The sequence below is a fragment of the Cuculus canorus genome, chromosome 17, assembly GCF_017976375.1.
Source record: "Cuculus canorus isolate bCucCan1 chromosome 17, bCucCan1.pri, whole genome shotgun sequence".
NCBI lineage: Eukaryota > Metazoa > Chordata > Aves > Cuculiformes > Cuculidae > Cuculus > Cuculus canorus.
The window spans coordinates 14502117-14520494 of record NC_071417.1 but is presented as its reverse complement, the minus strand read 5'-3'; the positions used below and the strand labels follow the sequence as shown (position 1 = coordinate 14520494).

At 45.5% G+C, this 18378-nt stretch overlaps 1 protein-coding gene across 1 annotated transcript; it reads left to right on the top strand.

Moving 5' to 3' along the window:
• The first annotated feature begins 3095 nt into the window (after window positions 1-3095).
• RAB35 (RAB35, member RAS oncogene family) lies at window positions 3096-16915 on the top strand. Its single transcript, XM_054082655.1, has 6 exons — window positions 3096-3254; window positions 6718-6768; window positions 7508-7631; window positions 14977-15101; window positions 15207-15331; window positions 15877-16915. The coding sequence occupies exons 1-6, from the start codon at window positions 3203-3205 to the stop codon at window positions 16003-16005; spliced, it is 606 nt and encodes a 201-aa protein (XP_053938630.1). The 5' UTR covers window positions 3096-3202; the 3' UTR covers window positions 16006-16915.
• Window positions 16916-18378: the final 1463 nt, after the last annotated feature.

The window sequence follows — 18378 nt, the reverse complement described above, 5'->3', positions numbered from 1 at the left end:
TAAAGAGAAGCCTTTTCTACTACCTTGTTAATTTTAGCCAAGTGGATCTTTTGTTATTAAGAGTGCTTTGATGATTTGTATTTCCACCTTACCTAGCAGCAAGTGGAACTCGCTCATCTTCCCAAACAGCAGCTGAATTTCTGTACTCAGTTTGGCTGTTTCTGAGAGGGAGGAGTAAAAGACAGGAGCTCACTTGCACTTACTGAGAATATGCTAATTTTTCAATTACAGCGAAACAGTGAATTTGGATTTTGATAGCTACTTTTCACTGAACTATTTATACACTGCAAAATAATACATCAGAGATAAAATACCCATAACTTTTGCCACAACATGAAATCTGATAAATTGATTGTGCCAACTTGGAGACTAAGGAATTAATTTTTTTCTCATTTCAAATGTCTTAAAAATACCACTTGTCAGTAAAAGATAATTTTTCCCCACAACTGCCTGTAATAACATCTTTGAACTGTCAAGCAGCTGGCTCTGAGTGACAGCCGAACTGCGTGTATTTCAAGAAGATTAAAAAATAATTTATGAGAGATGTTTAAAGGGTGCTAAAAATTTCAATGGAAAAGAGACAAATGTGAAAGCATTAAATATTAAAATATTTTGATTTTTTTTAGATAAGTCACAATTTGTAGGGTCCATTTTATTAGGTAACATCATGCCATCTCTTTTCATGAGGCAAGGCTTCATGAGCTAAAAATGAAGGTAATAGGAGTCATTGTCATTCCAGGCTTGAGCTGGTGGTTTGTATAATGGATTCGAGGGATCTCTGTCTGCAGCTATGCAGTGTCCTCAGTCACTCTGGTACTCATGGCACATTTTAGGTTAATGATGGGCTGCCCGGGCACTTTGCCGGCATGGGTGATAGGTGCTGGGGGTTGCTTTAGCGCTGGACTAGCTGTGGACTAGCTGCAGGGTTTCTGTGACCATACGTCACCTAAATGACACACGCTCCTGTCTGGTAACGCTCCAGCCTTTCTCCTGCTCCTCATTTAGCAGCATGGGTTTGAGGATAATGCAGAACCAGTTATAGGGGTGCATAGTGTTTCAAACACATGAGTTGCAGAGTGAACATGAGATGGAGGTCAGCTCAGAAGATTTTGGGATGCATGGGACTTGATAGGGAGAGCTTTGGAGGCTAGAATACTTTCTGAAGGCTAACATTAAGGAAGGTTTATAATTAAAACCACAGACATCAGTTGTATAGTTAATCAGAATTAGTTAGAAGATGCAATTTTATGTGCTACTCCCCCTTTAATCCAGACATGCTGGACTGGTCTGTTGTCAGATGAGCCGCATACAAATTGAACAAAAGTAACTGTGGAACCATACCACAGGGCATATGCAGAGGAATCAAGAAGAGATTACAGACAACATCCTCAAGAAAATATTCTTACACCTCTTAACCAAACCTTATTGTATCACTCCAAAGAGAAGAGTCTCTAGCTTCTGAGTCAGTGTTAAGAGAAAAAGCAATGCTGCTAAACACTACCTGTCCTTCTGCAAGAAACTCACAGATCAGGGCACAATTGTGGCTGGAAGGCACTTCTGGACTTCAGCTAGTCCAGGCCCTGAGCTCAAAGCATGGCCAGGTAGAGCAGGTCACTTGGGGCACTGGAGGTGGGACAGGCTGCACAACCTCCCTGGGAACCTCTTCTGTGTGTGAGTCGCAGCTCCCTGGCATGGTCCGCAGGGGCTATGGGCCACCCACTTCTATGTTTTACTTGTGCTTGGGGCCTATCAAACAGATCCTTGAAGGAGGTGCATCCTACTCTGTAAGCGTATTTAGAACAACCCATTAGATTGCAACTGTCAAAAGCATCAAGGACTGATATTTTCACTTTGCCCATGATTTCTGTGTCATCTTTCCTTTGGCTCTTTGTAGGCTGTTGACCATACAGTTCTGTGTTCTTCGGTGCTAGTACAGCTCTCCTCATTTGAAAAAGACATGCATGTTAATGAGGTACTTGTGTCAATGAATTGTAAACTTCTGGTTAAAATTTTAAAGATCAGCTTAGTTTAACTAAATAATTGTGTCAATACTTTAGTTCTAAACTAAATTAAGATTAGTTTTAAGATAGACGTAACACCTACGACATTGCCTTCTGCGTTTTTCTGTTATATGTTGAAAAGCCTTAATTACTGGCAAAGGATAAAGTCCTAATTCACATACTTAACACCAAAGCACTGCCTTGTTTGCTTTCAGTTCGGCTACCAGTAAGAACCAGTATTTTTGTACAAAAGTAATGGAAAACCAGCGCTGATCTTGTGGACATCAGGTCTCTTGTGGGGCCCTGGAGGTGGAGATCACCCCCAAAGTGATCACGGTCTTGCAGTCCGTGTACACCACTGTCTGTCCAAGCACCGGTATATTTATGGACACGGTTTCTGTGATAAATGCAAATATTGTTTGAAATCTGGTGGATTTGGGCTCTGGATGGTGCAGGCACAGCAGGAGGTATTGGAACTGGATGGGCTTCGAGGTTCCTTCCAACCCAAACCGTTCTACGACTCCAGTGGCCGCTGCGCGTGGTGCCCATACCCAGGCACAGCCCCTCACTCTGAGCGGCCTGCATGACCCCCCTGCCACCTCCCACCACCGTGTCGCGGCCGGCGCCGCCCGCAGGCTGGGCTCTCCCGGGGCGGCGGCCCTGCACAGCGGGCAGACGAGCAGCCTTGGGCCGGCGGTCCCCTCAGCGCTGTCATGGCCGCCGCCCCGCCAGCCGCTGAGGCGAGGAGAGGCGCCCGAGCCGCTCGGCCGGCGCTGAGGCGGAGCGCAGAGCGCGCATCCGAGCGAGGCGCATGCGCAGTGGTGCCGCTGAGGAAGCCGAGGGAGGTGCGCGGGGCAGATGAGCGCATGCGCAGCAGTGCCGGCGCGCCCGGCAGCGTGCGGGGCGGGGCGGCGCATACGCCGTGGTGGGGTGAGGCGCGCAGGGCGGTCAGCGCATGCGCAAGGGCGCCGAAGCTGAGGCGAAGGGAGCTCGCGGGGCGGGAAGCACATGCGCAGCAGTGGCGGCGCCGAGGAGGGGTGAGGCGCGCGGGGCGGCCGGCGCATGCGCAGTGGCGGCCGCGGCCCGGTGTGGGCGCAGGCGCGGCGGCGCTGTCAGTTCCGGCTGTTTGTTCGGGAAGTGGATCCGGCCCCGCCGCCGCCGCCCCCTCCCCCTCCCCGGCCGCTCCCGCCGCCGCCCCGGCCATGGCCCGGGACTACGATCATCTCTTCAAGCTGCTCATCATCGGCGACAGCGGTGAGCGCGGGGCCCCTCGCCTCGGCCGGGCCCTGGGGGCGGCGGGGCCGGGCGGTGCCTCCCCCCGGGGCGGCGGGCGGGGGTAGGGTCCCGGCGGCCTCCGGGCGCGGGAGCGGCTCAGGAGGAGGCAGCTGCAGTGGCTGAGGAGCGAGCGCCTGCTCCGGGGCGCCCGGCAGTTCCCGCTGGGGCGCGGAAGGAATTCCCTGCGCTGTGACAGGCGGCGGGGAAGGGCTGGCTGCTCCCAGCCCTGCTGCTTCCAGGGGGCAGCTCCTGCCCGCTAGTGCTCTTCATTATCTTAATTATTCCTTCAGACTCCTTCCGTGCCCCAACCTGAAGTTTCGGTTCTGGAGTTTGTCCCTCTCTGTAATAAGCCCTTGCAGAGCTGGTAGCGCTGTGTGATTTGTCACAGTGCGGAATGCGGATACCTGAGCTGGTTGTGGATAAGGGGTAGCTGTAAATTTTTGAAAACGGACCTGTAAATATTGATGTGTCGCTTTCAGAAACTTCTGGAGGGCTGGTGTTGAGCTCAGCCTGTGCCTGGTGCTTTGGTCTAGATGCATAAGAATTGGGACTGGAGAGATTCCTGCCTTCAGTCTGGTGAGATGTTGGGAACACTCCAGCAGCTCAAAAATTAATTTCCATAAACTGAAGAAGATGGTATCCACCCTCTTCTTTTAATAGAGGTGTGGTCCATGAGGCAGCAGGTCCCAGCACGCAGGGAGGCAGGGTGCTTGGGTGAAAGTGTAATGTTGCAGGATCTTGGCAGTTGTCACCTCCAGAAGCTTTAGCTGTCTGTAAAAAGATTTTGTTCTGCACTAAACTGCACATGGAGGGATCTAAAGAGGGAGAAAAGGCAACTGCTTCAAAATAGCTTTAAAACCCTGGGTGCTTTTGGGAGCCTATGGATTATTAAAACCCAATGCTGCAATCTGAGTAAAGCAGTAATTCTCCTGCTTGCTGATGAGTTTCAGAACTGTTCAGGCAAGATAAACAGGATGGTGAAAACTCTGAGGAAGGCTTCTCCTCATTTTGAACAACTAAATGAAATTTCTTAACTGAGTCTCCTTGAGTCCCTATAGTGAATCTGGTGAGAGGGGAGACAGTGTTGTGAGAATTTTCAGGTTGCCTGTGGTTCTCTGTTGCTGTAATTAAATCTCACTATGCAATTGGAGCATTGATTTTCCATTTTTGTTTTTTTCCTAACCCCAACAGGAAGGTTTTGTCCCTGCTTTCACAAACCAGTTTGCTTGCCTTCTTTATTGATGTTTATTCCTTGCGATAGAAGTGGATAGACACTGAATGAGATGATTATGTCTCATTTGCTTTCCCCCGTAGGCAAATATGCCGAGAGGGTAGTAGATTTGTGTGTTTTTAGAACAGGTCATCTTGAAAAGCTGTTAGTGATCTCAGATGTGCCAGATATTTAAAAATAATACAGATGATCTGTGCTTTGCCTGTGCTTCTGTAATTCACTTGTGCTTTTTTTAGTTCACTCTACAATTCAGTAAGATATGGGATTTACAAACTGTTATGGCACAGGAATGTGCTTTTGATTTTGCTTTTGCAAAGCCAATAGGACTTTGTTGGTTTGTTTCGTTTTGCTGCCTTCAACAGGCAAAGGGGCTCTGCAAGCCTCTTCTTTCCAGCTCTTCATATAACTCTTGAGTGGGAAGCAGAGGGTCGTGAAGAGTGTGGTTTCTCTGTAGGTGAACAGCGGGGGTCAGAGGCAGTGTTTGTTTAGGGAGATCATTGTCATCAGGAGCATGTGGCACTTCCTGAGCTCGGGAGGTTTCTCTTTGCTGCGAGTGCTGAGGGCAGTACTGACGAGATGGTGTCCGTGGGAGTCAGAAGGAGCAGTGGCCGTGAGTGGCCCTCGCAGCTCTGCAGTGCTGCCTGAGGCCCACTGGCGTTTGAGGAGGTGGTGTGGTCTGACAGATCTGTGGGTTCCAGCATCTGCTTTCTTTTTATTAAGCTGCAGGCCAAGGCTGCTTGGTCGAGAAGTATAGTACGTGCTGAAACCTTGTTTTCTTTTTCCTTAGCCCACTGGTATTTCGCAGGGGTTTAGCTCTTGATAAATTACCAGTCCTCTGTTAAAATTTAGGAGCTGCTCTGCTGTCTTTTTTGAGCTCAGAGGTATTGGTGTATGTATGCTGCAACCTTGTATTTTTAGTAAGATCTCTAATGCTTAATGAGAAATGAGCATGGCTTCTCCGGATTTCTGGTCATTTGAACTCTTTGCAGATGAGATCTGGCTAACTGGAATCACGCAGGTTTTCAGGGTTACTTTTTCTGCTGGCAGTTATCTTCCGATGCCAGCAGCCGAAAGCAGTTGGCGTTCTGTATAGTCTTTGCATATACCTTTTGAACAGGTCTTCTGTTAAGAAGAACTTGCAAGTTATGCATCATCAAAATAATCAGCTTAGATAACTTCTATCTTGAAAAAAAAATAAATCGTCACCCTGGTGAAGTTGGATTTCATCTTCATGCCATAGTAGACTTATTTTTGAGGGGAAGGGAGAGGGAAGGTACTTAACAGCAGAGATGTTATGCACTCTTGAGGCATTCAGATCCCCAGATTCCCGTGGTTGGGTGTGCAGAAATGAGTTTGCTATGATTCTCATTTGAAGTACTGTGAAAAATGTTTCCCTGCTACAGGGTGTGATCAGGGTGCAAACATTCATTTAAGGAAAACCTGGATGAAGTGCTACTCAAAGCACTTAAGGAAATGTTTCATGGAACATTTTGACAAAAGGTACAACTTCAGAAAAGTACGAGTCCCTCCTGCTAGATGTGGTATCAGCCTGTTTTGGATGCTGTATAGAACAATGGTTCCCAGCTCCCCTGTTTGGTTTAGGCTTCTGTTAAAGTGTGGCCATGATAATGTAAGCTTTATAGCCCCAAACCCTAGTCTGATTGTCTAAGTAGTCCAAATTCCACTGCCGTTCAGCAGTGCATACATGAATGGGAGGTAGGCACTGGTGTTAAGTACGACGTGCAAGTGGAATTCAATAGAACAGTTTAAAGCAGTGCTCTGAGTACTTGTTAATTAGCAGGGCCGACTCATTTTTTTGATCTTTCCTAGGCAAATATAAGCCTACTGATCATAAACTTCCTTTTAGTTGTTACTTTTTTATGACCTCTTAGAACTGACCACAGTTCAAAAGCCACTGTTTGAGAGTGTGCTGAGGGCTGGAGGAAGGAGGGGACAACACCCCCCCCCCACCCCCCCCCCATACTGCTGCAAGATGCGTATAGCGTATGGAGTCTGGGAGTGACTGCAGTGTGCTTGATCAAATCTCCAAGGAGAGGATTGAGGTCAATTGTCAAAGTGGTTATCTGAATTACCTGTGGGGAAAAGATCCCAGTTAGAGTTAAAAATGCAGTGAATGGGTACAATTCTGTTGTGTTACCTGACACCCGAGATGACTGTATTCAAAGATCTTGCTGTTTTTGTTTGTCATAGGTGTGGGCAAGAGCAGTTTGCTGTTGCGTTTTGCAGATAATACCTTCTCAGGTGAGTGTTTTGTTTACTTCAATAAGTGAAACGGTCAGGGTCTGCTGTGGGTTGGCAAGGAGCTGCTCTTCTGCATTTACCCACTGATAGCTGTACTAGGAATACATCGCATAAGCCTCCACAAGCAATCCTGTCTGATCGTCGCTTCTAACTGGAGGTGCCACAGTATTAAATAATGAAGTGATTCCGGAAACAGTGTAGGTTTCTTCGGTTATGCTGTACTCTATGCAGATTTCCCATTGGCTTTTTGGATTTAGATTGACTGAATATTGTGGCTAAACCACTTGCAATTGTGATGTAACTAATTTATTGGGAGAAAACCCTTAGAACAGACTGTATTCAAAGTAAGCGATTGCACGAGGATTTAAAGCAAAGCTATGTCTCAAAATTTTCACAAGTTAAATGCTTGCTTAGTGACTATTCATTTCTTGAGGTATTTGGGTGCTTACTCTTGATCACCAGTGTGGTAGAAGAATAGTTTTATTTTGTAAGACTGAGCTTTAAATTTTAGGGGTGGTATGGGAGAAGCGGCTTTATGGCTAGAAAGAAGGTATTAGCTGCAGATGAAAATATGAAGATCAGCAGGACGTGTTAGGGCATTTTAAAAGATAAGCAGATGGGGCAACCGTATTCTCCTGTCCAGTCTGAGCGCTGCTGCCAAATAGTGTTCAGAAGCATGCTTTGGAACATCCAAAATAGATGGGACTTAGGTTCTCACTGATTTGTGCTTTCCCTTCAGGCAGCTACATTACCACAATTGGAGTGGATTTTAAAATCCGGACAGTTGAGATCAATGGAGAGAAGGTGAAGCTACAGATCTGGGACACAGCTGGACAGGAGCGCTTTCGGACTATTACATCAACGTGAGTATAATGGGGCTTTGTGATATGTTGCTTCGTGTATGGATCTGGTAGTTTAGAGTAACAATTTAGATATTTTACTGTTGCAATTGATTAGCTAATGATAGCTTTGCTGTCTGTACAGTGGGACTCCTCTCAGCTGCTTTAGAACTGTGGTGGTGATATCATGACTAGATTTGAAACTGGAATTTCAGATTTCCTCATTCTTCTGTGCAATTCCGTGATGGCTTTGTCTTATTCCTCTGCTGCTAATTTCCACATGGTAGAATGGGAGCTATTTCACTGTTCCGCCTGTAGCAGAAACCTCTGCAGCCTGTCCAAGGAGGTCACCCTCTGATTGAATGTATTGCAGAATATTGCAGAGGGTGCAAACCCTCCCGCAGTGTCGTATAACTGACAAACAGCTTTGAGATCGAAGAATAGCATTTCCTATATTTAGTTTTCTTTTAGGACAAATGCATTTTAGTGGCTATCTTTGTGTGGAGCTGTGTTGAAGCAGACGCCCACATGAAGTTAACCTTTTCCTTGGTTTGAGTTCAGTTTCACGCTCATTGTCCTTCTGAACAGCGTGTGCACAGCTTTTCCTGTTCCTGGAGAAACCACACCCAGTGTTGCAGCGCTGGGAACTGAGTATGAGATGTGTTTGTAAACTGATTGCAGTGAAGGTGGGACTGCTTACTATGGCACTATGGGAAGAAGGAAAAAGCACTTGGAGATGGAACTTAACGTTTCCTTTGAGTATTAAAAAAATAAGAGTTATTGAAAGACCTGTTTGTTTCACATGGTCTTTCATGGCTGACTGCTCTTTTGGCTCCTGTTTGAGAGGGCTGTTTTCAGCTGATGTATTGGTTAGCTTACTCAGACATAAAAATAGTGAGATTGGCCACATGAGTGTTACGTCTAATAACTAGAAATGGCAAAATTGAACCTGCTGAGTGCACCGCCCCTTTCCTCTGTGCTTCTGCACGGATATAACTGGATCACTTCCATTGTTTCTTAAGTGCTTAGCTTGAAAAAAGTGGGTTGCCTCTTGTAGGGTTCCTGTGTGTGACATCACTTCTTGTCCCAGTGCTACAGACAGGCTCGCTCAGGAAGTGGCGAGGGGGAGGCGGCAGTGTGGTGCTGTGGCTCCCATCAGCTGTGTGCCTGTGCTGCTCACATAGCGCCCCAATTCCTGCTGAGTCAGCACACGGCCTTCCTGTTTTCAGAATCCCTGACACAACTTGAAGCCGTGCTAATGAGTGTTGGTTCATGGGGCTGATGCCAGCTTGTTTAGAAAGCCATGGTTTCCGGCACTGAATGGGGAATACCAGGAAAGAAGACTTCCTTTTGTGAACAGGAGTAGCTGCTCATCAGACCTTGCGTAGTGTTTTATGTTAATTTTTTTCTTCAGTTAAGATTTGAAATGGAGAAGCTGAAATTGTTTGAGGGCAGTTGTGCCATGACCTGTTTGAACTCTTCTACTGCTTTCTTTTGCACAACTTTTCACTAAAGTGAGGTGTTATTTTACTCCTGGGGAAGTGAAGGCCCCAGTTTTCCTGCTTCAACTCTGTCAAAACTGTTACAGAATATTTCATGGTCAGGGGGAAAAAAAAATTGAATTTCATGCAACTTTAGGCAAAGGGGTTCCTGTGTCCGAGTGGATTAGAAGTGTTGAGGAAAACGCTTTAGGAATGCTGGTTGCATTGTCCTGAGGGCTCCTCTCACCGCTAGGCCGGGTAGCAGTGACTGTCCAGTGTTCATGAGTAGTTTTCAAGAAGCGCTCTGGTCCTAAACATATTGCCCGTAAAAGCAGGATATGATGAGATCCTGATTACAGAAATGGTTCTATCTTTTTTATTGGCAAAGTAGTACTGTGACTTATCTGCTTATCCCAAACAGAGTGGCAGATTGAGTTACCATGCTAGTACTTAGGAAAGGGCTTGGCTGCCACGCCATGGGTGGAGTGTGAGTGCACTGTCAACAGAGTGTAGCAGTCTTTGTCTTTTCTTTGACTAGACTGAGGTTTAGACTGAGGTTAAGAATAGAAAAAGGTGTTCCTTCGGAATTACTGTAGGCCAGGAAGTCTCTTTACAGTTAACGGTAGGGTCCAGATTGATGTTGCGCCAAGCCTGGCAAGCAAGCCTGAAATTAGAGCCCATCTGGTATTAGAACAGTCATGGATTGGGAGTGCTGCTGTGTAGACCTAGGATTGCAAAATGGTAGAGGTGGTAGGGAGTTAATAGTGGAAAACTGTGAAGCATTAAAAGGTTGTTCTATTTCGGTTCTACTTGACTGCAGCTACGGAAGCTGAAAAACAGGATTAAATTGTTAAGGAACAGAAATCAAGTTGGTCTGGAGTATTGTACAAAATCTCAGGAAGAGCAAACTAGATCAGAATTTCAGACTGGGGCGTATAAAAGGCAGCAGCTGTTTTTCTGTCTGTTAAATATGGAGATAACTGGGATAGCTGGTACCTGATGGGAGGAGAGGCCAAGTTGTGTGAATTTGGTGCCATGGAACGTCATCCAAACTCTAAACTTGATTTCAGTTCACTAGAGATGTAGCACGCCAAGACTAAACTGTATTTGCAGTAATACGTGAGATGACAATCAGTTCCTGTACTTGATTTGCTCCTGTAGAAAGGACTGCTTTGTTCTGATTTTCAGGACTGTGGTTTTAGGATTTAAGCTTTAAATAATAGTTGCCAAATGCTAGCTCAGGATGAATAGTGATAGCAGAGGGACTTTTCTGCCGTGCATTTGAGTGGCATGGCACATTCAAAGAGTGATAACCTTTTTGAGATGATAGAATTGCTGTGTCTTGTGAACCAGGTATGATGGTTGAAAGACTAGTCAACTGACCTGTGCCAATAGATGTGCTTCTAGGAACCTGAAAAAAAGATGAGTATGAAAAGAGATTATTAGAAATATCTGGACTTGGTTAGAATTCTAGAGTACTGAAAAGCAAGGAAACATGTCTACTACAAACTAGTGAAATATTAACAAAGATGTTGGATTTAACCAATGACTGATCTTTCAAGTCAGTGAGTTTCGTTTTTCTTCTGGAAAAATGAACATATGTACCCTGCTGAACTGATGCAGTCAGTAATGCTCTGCCTCTTCTACATCTGACTTAGCTACCGTCATGCTTCATGAAACTAGTTACAACAACTCCAGATGCTTATCTTGGGAAGCGTTTACCAGAGGAAACCTGAGAACTTTCATACTGGTATCTTGTAGTAGGGAGTCATGCAATGAATGGCAAAATGTTCCCTTCTGCTTAGAGGGGTAATTTTTAGGGGTGTGAGGGGAGAGTGCAGACGGCTGGAGGACAGCATGAGTTTGGTTAACCAGTGCTGGAGACTTTCCGTATCAAGTCTGCAGCATTAGTAGGCAGTGCTTCATAGGCAGAAAGCTTATGCATTGGAGATTCTTTAAATATGCTTCATAGAGTCATAGAATGGTTTGGGTTGGAAGGGACCTTAAAGCCCATCCGGTTCCAACCCCCTGCCATGGAGAGGGACACCTCCCACTGGATCAGGTTGCTCCAAGCCCCATCCAACCTCGCCTTGAGCACCTCCAGGGATGGGGCATTCACGTCTTCTTGGGGCAATCTGTTCCAGTGCCTCCCCACCCTCACAGGAAAATGTTTGTTCCTTACATCTAATCCAAATCTCCCCTCTTTCAGCTGAGAACTGTTCCCCCATGTCCTATCCCTGCACTCTCTGATAAAGAGTCTCTCCCTAGCTTTCCTGTAGGCCCCCTCTATATATCCTGTAGGTAGGATAGGCAGCTCAGGTGGTGCTGTGTTTATTTCAACTCAAATGTTATAAGCCTTTTCCAGAACAAAGCAAAATGTGAAGCCTTTAGATCTAGTTAACCTTTCCAGCCATGTGAAGGATAGTTGGCTACTATGAGGCATCCAAGAACATACGCAGGTCAGGTTTGGCTGTCTTTCACCTCAACAGGATACTTTTGTGGACGCTCTAAACATGAATAGCTGCTCTGTAACTTCTGTGAATATTTTTTTGTATTTCATGAAGGTATTTATCATGAGGAGCAGCATTAGATGCTGGCTTTTGAGGTTGGTAGGGTACATGGCAGAGCACCTCTACTCCATAGAGGACAGCTAGCATCAGTCAGTTACCCTTTGAATAAAGACTGAGATTGAGAACTTAATTTCTCTTCTGCTGTCATTTCTGTGGTCACCATCTTCCCTAAAATGTGGCTGAGAAGAAGATAAGGCATTCCTTCCCTAGTGTCACAGCCTCAACTACTTCTTGGTTTCCAAAAGCACAAAATTTACACCTACTCCTCCTTGAATGCCAAAAGTCCCATCTGTTCCCTGCTCGCCAAAGCCTACAACTTGTTATGAAAGCAGTTCTGCACTGCGTCGTTCTGAAAGTTGAAATTTAGGGTAGGATAAGTCAGATTTTCTTTTCTAGTACTGTCCTGCACTTGGGGCTGGAGAATCTTTGCTGTACCTCTTAAGCCTAAAATGTTATCTGGGACATAAGACTGTGTCTAATAAATGGCAGAAAATAGTATGACTGGCTTTTTGGGAAAGGTGTATATTATGGGGCATAGGAGCTAGAGAGTAAAAGGTAGTCATGGTCTTGTCTCTGGGGCTGCTGAGAGGTAATGTCAGCCAACAGAGAAAATGACATTTTAGTGTAGATGAGAGGTTGGCGACCTTTCTAAAACGATGTGCCAGACAATTTACCCTTCCAAAAATAGAAGCAGTGTATGCTGGTAGGAACTCGGCAGGAGTCAGAGGTTGCTGTCTTGCACAAAGGAAGGTATTTGAGATGAGGTGGTTGGCAACGAGTGCTCTGTGGCAGGAGCTCCCAGCTCCTGCAGAGTTTTGAATGCCGTAGTGGTCTGTGTTGCATGGTCCAGCCCTGGGAGCAAATGCCAACTGTGCTGACGATGTGTCAGGAGTGGGATCTGTATGCGCAGGGTGCGTGTTATTCTACTCCCCAACAGCATATGCTTTGCTTAGAAGAAGACCTAGTTGCGTGGGCAAGGTAGGAGCAGCAGGATGCTCCGTTGGGTCCTCTGGTTTGGATGACTGGGATACCAGGCGTTGTTTTATGGAGAGACAGCAGAATGAAGCAGATCTGCGTAGGTGTAACTGAACCACTGCGCTTCTCTAAAGGCTGAGTGTTGTCTTTGCATGTGTAATGCTCAGCATTGGGGAGGAAATGGTTGGTCAGCTGGAGGGTTGCTGAATTGAGGGAGTGTTAGGTGATATGGGAAAGTTTAAGTTAATTATTTTATTGTTCAGATGTAGAGATATCTGGTGTGTTTAGAGGACTGGAGATCTTTCCCTTTCTGGTGCTGTCACACAGACTAGTGTCATCAAAACCAGCGTGCAGTGCATGTTAGTGTCAGGAGAGGATGGATTATCTTTGGAAGATGTAGATTCAGGCTGTGGAATACTTTTTCCTCTAAAGCATCTAAGTTATGAAATAAAGTTGAGCTAGTGATGAAGTAAAGCACAAACACAGCACTGTAGCAGGTTATAAAGCTCTTCAAGGAACTGATGGTGAATGGACTAGAACATTTGAAAATGCAGGATCTCATACAGACTGGGAATAAATAATTCTGACCCGAGTTAGTTCTTGACAAGGAAAGTGAATGCACAGCATAAATTACTGACAAAACGTGGCATGGAAGAAATGTTCGACTGTCTTCTGAAAGTGCCCTGATGAGTGCTAGGAGCAGGCTGTCCTGCTTCTGTAGAGTACGTATCCTGCCAGAGAAAAGTACCCATACCCAGTGGTGAGGCAGTGGCACAGGTTGCCCAGAGAATTCATGGATGCCCTGGAGGTCAGGTTGGATGGGCTTTGAGCAGCCTGATCTGGTGGAAGGTGTCCCTGCTTATGGCAGAGGGGTTGGAACTGGTTGGGCTTTAAGGTCCCTTCCAACCCAAACCATTCCATAATTATCCCTAAACAGTGATCATGAGAGGGATGGGGCTAGGGGGCACGTGTGCTCTCCGTGTGTGGTACCTGTCTGTCTGTGGGAAGCCTTTCCTGGTGGTTTGTAAAGGTGGGTGGGGTCTGTTCTAGAAGGGATGATGAAGCTGAAGGTGGCAAAGAGATAGCGCAGTAGCAGGAATGAGCCGAAGGTTTGAAAGGTTTGCGTTTGGATTAGATTAGAAAGCTTTGAAGGTCAAAGGTGTGTTTGCCGAGTTGGAATAAATTATCAAAGTGGAGCAGAGTAGTCATAGCAGGTATTTATGAAATGTGGTGGAAGGGATAGTGCTGCAAGACGTGCTTGTGGGAAGAGATCAAGGTCTAGAAATGCTGTCACAATTTAAAGGAAACCCCTTGATTTTGGTATGCTGGATTCTTGAGTTTGTTTTATTAAAAATCTTAATATTGATCATAAGAAAAAGGAAGAAATAAAAGAGAAAGAATAAAGCTACACAAAATATAGAAATCAGATGCTGGCAAAGACCTCACTGTGAACTGTTTCAATTACTTTTTTTTTTTTCTTTTGGTCAAAGACGCCTAATTTTCAGTAGGAAAAATACCTGGTAGCCCTGTGAGTGTGGCTGAAAACTAAGAAGGTGGAGCTTGCTTTTTATATAGTGTTCTCCTGGTGCACATAGCGTCTGCCTTCAGTGGATTCATGCAGGTGATAATGTCGTAACTTGAATTCAGATATTTTTCTTGCGTATCGGAATTGCCCATCATCTTTTAAAGGTGCTGGTTGCCCAAGACTAATAGGAATAAAATGAAGCTAAGCTTATTTTTAATGGCTAAAGGTAGCAGAGCATGTTGCATGCACATATGGAGTCACTCTGCTGAGTAGGAATGTGTGATCAGAATACAGTCGCTCAACAAGACAAATTTTTGTGAGCTGAAGAGAACTGTGAGTGAGGGTTGAGCATATTTGGAGATCTGCTGAAATTCTAGTCTGTGAGTGATCCTTCACAGATAACAGAATCACTGCAAAAAATTGGAATGGCTTGTGCAGCATGAGGGTCAGTAGGGTCATCACGGCCAATTCTGGGGACATACTGGGGGCACTGCTACCTTTGGCTTACGTATCTGGAAGACAGTGTTCATCTTTGAAGGTCTTGACAGCCTGAATGAGGAGGTAGACAGCAGTCTTTGGACTTTGAAACCTGCCTATATAGATTAAATGAGCAGGGGACTCTGTGGTTTAGAGGAATAGCATGTGATCTTGCTGTTGTAAAAGAATTAAATGACTCCCAGTGAAAGGAAAATGGGGGCACTTGATTGCCATAACTTGGGGATCTGCTATGACTCTTGTAGAAGCTAAGTGAGAGAGAAAGAGCTGAGATGATGACACATAGCCTGAGTTAACATTTATTGTCATTTCCTGCTCTGTAGGTATTACAGAGGAACACACGGGGTCATTGTTGTCTACGATGTAACCAGTGCAGAGTCTTTTGTGAATGTAAAACGGTGGTTGCATGAAATCAATCAAAATTGTGATGATGTCTGCCGGATACTAGGTGAGTTTCTAATCAGAGAGTTTGTAATCAGAGAGTTACAACACTCACTGAGTGGACTCACTGATGAACTACCAAACTGACTTATTTTTTCTTTCCTTTTTTTAGTGGGGAATAAGAATGATGATCCAGAGCGAAAAGTGGTAGAAACAGAAGATGCCTATAAATTTGCTGGGCAGATGGAAATCCAGTTGTTTGAGACCAGCGCCAAAGAAAATATTAACGTGGAAGAGGTATCGATAAAATGATTTGCAGAAGAGTATCGATAAAATGATTTGGGGATGATGGTTTTGGGGAAAATAACAATTACATTCTTCCCATTGAGGAAGAAAGATAAAATGCTTTGTACAAGTTGCAAAGGGTAGGTAATATGTCAAAAAGAGACGTCCAACTGTGAGTGGAAGAGTTAAGGTTTTAAAATGAAGGAGCCCACACTTGCTTTACAGTGCTAACACATTAGGCGTGGTCTCAGGAAAGACTTGTCCCTAGGGAGGATGCTTCTAGGAAGGAGGGCTGCCCAGTCGTCACTCCTGGCCTCAGTTGCCAGACTGACCTGTTTTTATTTATTGGTTTGGGAAAGGGATAGCAATGTTACTGATTTAGCTTGGGAGTAAGTCGGGAAAAAAAATAGATTTCCACTTCACCCGTAGTGGCTGGGGGAAGATCTCTGAACCATTGTTGAAGTATCTGGAAAAGAGGAGTTGCTTCCAAAGAACAGCATCGCATAAAAGCTACTCCGAGATCCTCGGTGGTCTGAACTTGCTTGTTTCTCTTGCAGATGTTTAATTGCATTACAGAGCTAGTCCTGCGAGCGAAGAAAGAAAACTTAGCAAAGCAGCAACAGCAGCAACAGAATGATGTGGTGAAGCTAACGAAGAACAGTAAAAGGAAGAAGCGGTGCTGCTAATGCCCCTTCCCTGCTGCAGAGACTCTGCTCTCAGACAGATCGGCCCCTCCAGCTAGACTCGGGCGATTCCACTGGGGCAGGCTTTGGGAGGACTTTCTCAGTTTTGTGCCGTTATTTAAAGATTATTTTTCTTCATGTTTTCTATCAAGAGGCGCTGGCACCTTACCACTTCAGTGCCAAGAAGGTATCGGATGGAATCTTGCCCCCCTCTCCTCCCCTGCTCATTCCAGTGCGCCTTGTAGACAAGAAAGGACGTTGCCTACCAAGTGGACTAATTAACCCAAGAGTTTGTATATAATGTATATTGCTTTAACCAGCCTCGCCTCCCTGTTGTCGCTTTGGCTTACGCCTTCTTAATGTCAACCAATCATGGACTGCAGAGTTCATCTTTTTAAAGAAGTAGTACAAAGGTCTTAATTGGAGCTTTCCCCAGGCTGCAGCCACTGCTTCCCGGGGCCTCCGGCTTCATTTCTGTTGGGCTCCAGGCTGGCCACTGGTGCTCCTGGGGCCTATGGCTTCAGCTGGAGTTCCAGGCTTTTACTGGGCTCAGGCTTTGTTTTTCTAGGTACCAGGATTGCAGATGTTGCTGCTGGAGCCTGGGGTTTCACTTCACCAGCCCCTGGGCTGGCAGCAGGCGCTGCTGCTGGGGCCTTGCATTTCAGTTTGCCATGATCCAGATTTGTGGCTGGGTCCTTGGTTTTCACCTTCTTGTGCTGCAGCCCAGCTGTACCTGTGCTCTCCTTTAGTTTGTATCAAGATACTGGAAAAAAAACCTGACCTGCAGAAGTGGGATTTATTTGCATAAAACTTTTTTTTTTTAACAAAAAGCAAAGTTTAACTCCTTTGACCTCTGCTTCTGGTTCTGCCAAGGTCCTAAGTGAGGGTCCATTTCTTTGAAGAACAACAAAAATCACGTGATTCTGCCAAAAACCTCCAAACTTCTCATTGCCCTGTCCACAAATAGGCGATCTGAACTTGAATGTGAATTTTGGTGGCAAAGCTCTTGTTTTTGAGAAAGAAAAGGCAAGAAAATAGATCCATCTGTTCTGGATTGATGTCTGAATATGAAAGCTGCTGCAGGATCATTCCCAGGATTCTTCTGGTAGAAAGGAGGACTGCTGTTCAATGGAAAGAAATGGGAAGCTTGCTTGCTTGGGTTATGTGGTGGTGGAGGATCACTCTTGGAAACAAACTGGTCTCACTGTGCTCAGCAGCGTTTTCCTGGCCCTTGTTGGCCTTTCTCGGAAACCCGGTGCTCACTTTGTCAGCCCGAGTAGCTGCAGTTACAGGTGGAGAGTGTGTGCGCGTGTTAACTAAAATATCAAATGTCTGGGCTGAAAGTACATGCTCAGCACCTGAATAATTGCCTAAATAATAATGAAAAAAAGATTTTTTTTTTGTTGAAATGACTAAAAGGCGTGGAGGTTTTGACTTCCTTTAAGACTTTGAAGGTGGGTGTACTCAGTTTGTCCGTAAGTGGCCCTATGGAATTGCTGGCCTCAGTTTGGTAGGATGTGATTCACCAATGTCCGTGAGCTTCCAGTCAGCCCACTTCTCTCCCTTCCTCCTCTTCCCCCGGGAGAGGTTAAATTTTAGTCACTTATTTTGCCTGCATTTCTTTAGATTTTACGGGTTGTGGTAGGAGCCCTGATCATACAATCACATCACAATCAATCACTTTAAAGACTTTTTAAAAAATGCAAACTATGAATGTGTAACACTTGTTTTTTAATCAGTTCAGGTGCTGGGAGGATGTATCCAGCTGCCTTCACCCATCTCTTTTCTTCACATATCTTTCATGGGTAACCCAAGAATAAGAATGAGCTGGGATGATATTGCTAGTGTGAGCTCTGATAACTGTAACACTTGAGTCGCTACAGAAGTGGTGACTTAAGTGACACCAGTCCATCCTGTCTGCTTTGATGTTGAATGTCGTGTGTGCCCGGGGAAGGGGCTGAGTTGCTCCTCAGCGCCTTCCCATTGAGATGGAGCTGTCCTGTGACCGTTACCGCTTCCAGATTCAAGGGCCCAGAGCAATACTTTGGGGCTCTTGTGGTGGCGTGTGTGCAGATCTAAGAGGGAGTAACTTCCTAAGGCAGAAGTAAAGAAAATGTCTGAATTTACTGGAAATGATGCAATAAAACGAGGATATGGTGCACCCAAGCCTGGAGTGTTCTTTTATTTGGAAAGATTGGTCCTTTGAGTCCAGGTCTTTGTCACCACAGCTTGAACTCTGCCAATCCAGGTGTCCAACTTCATAGATGAAGTGGGATGTTTTCCTTATTTTTCCCTTGAATTGGCTGTGGAGCAGCAGTTATCCCTCTGCTCTTGCCACTGACTGGCCCGTTGGAAGGGGTGGGGACCGTGTCTCTA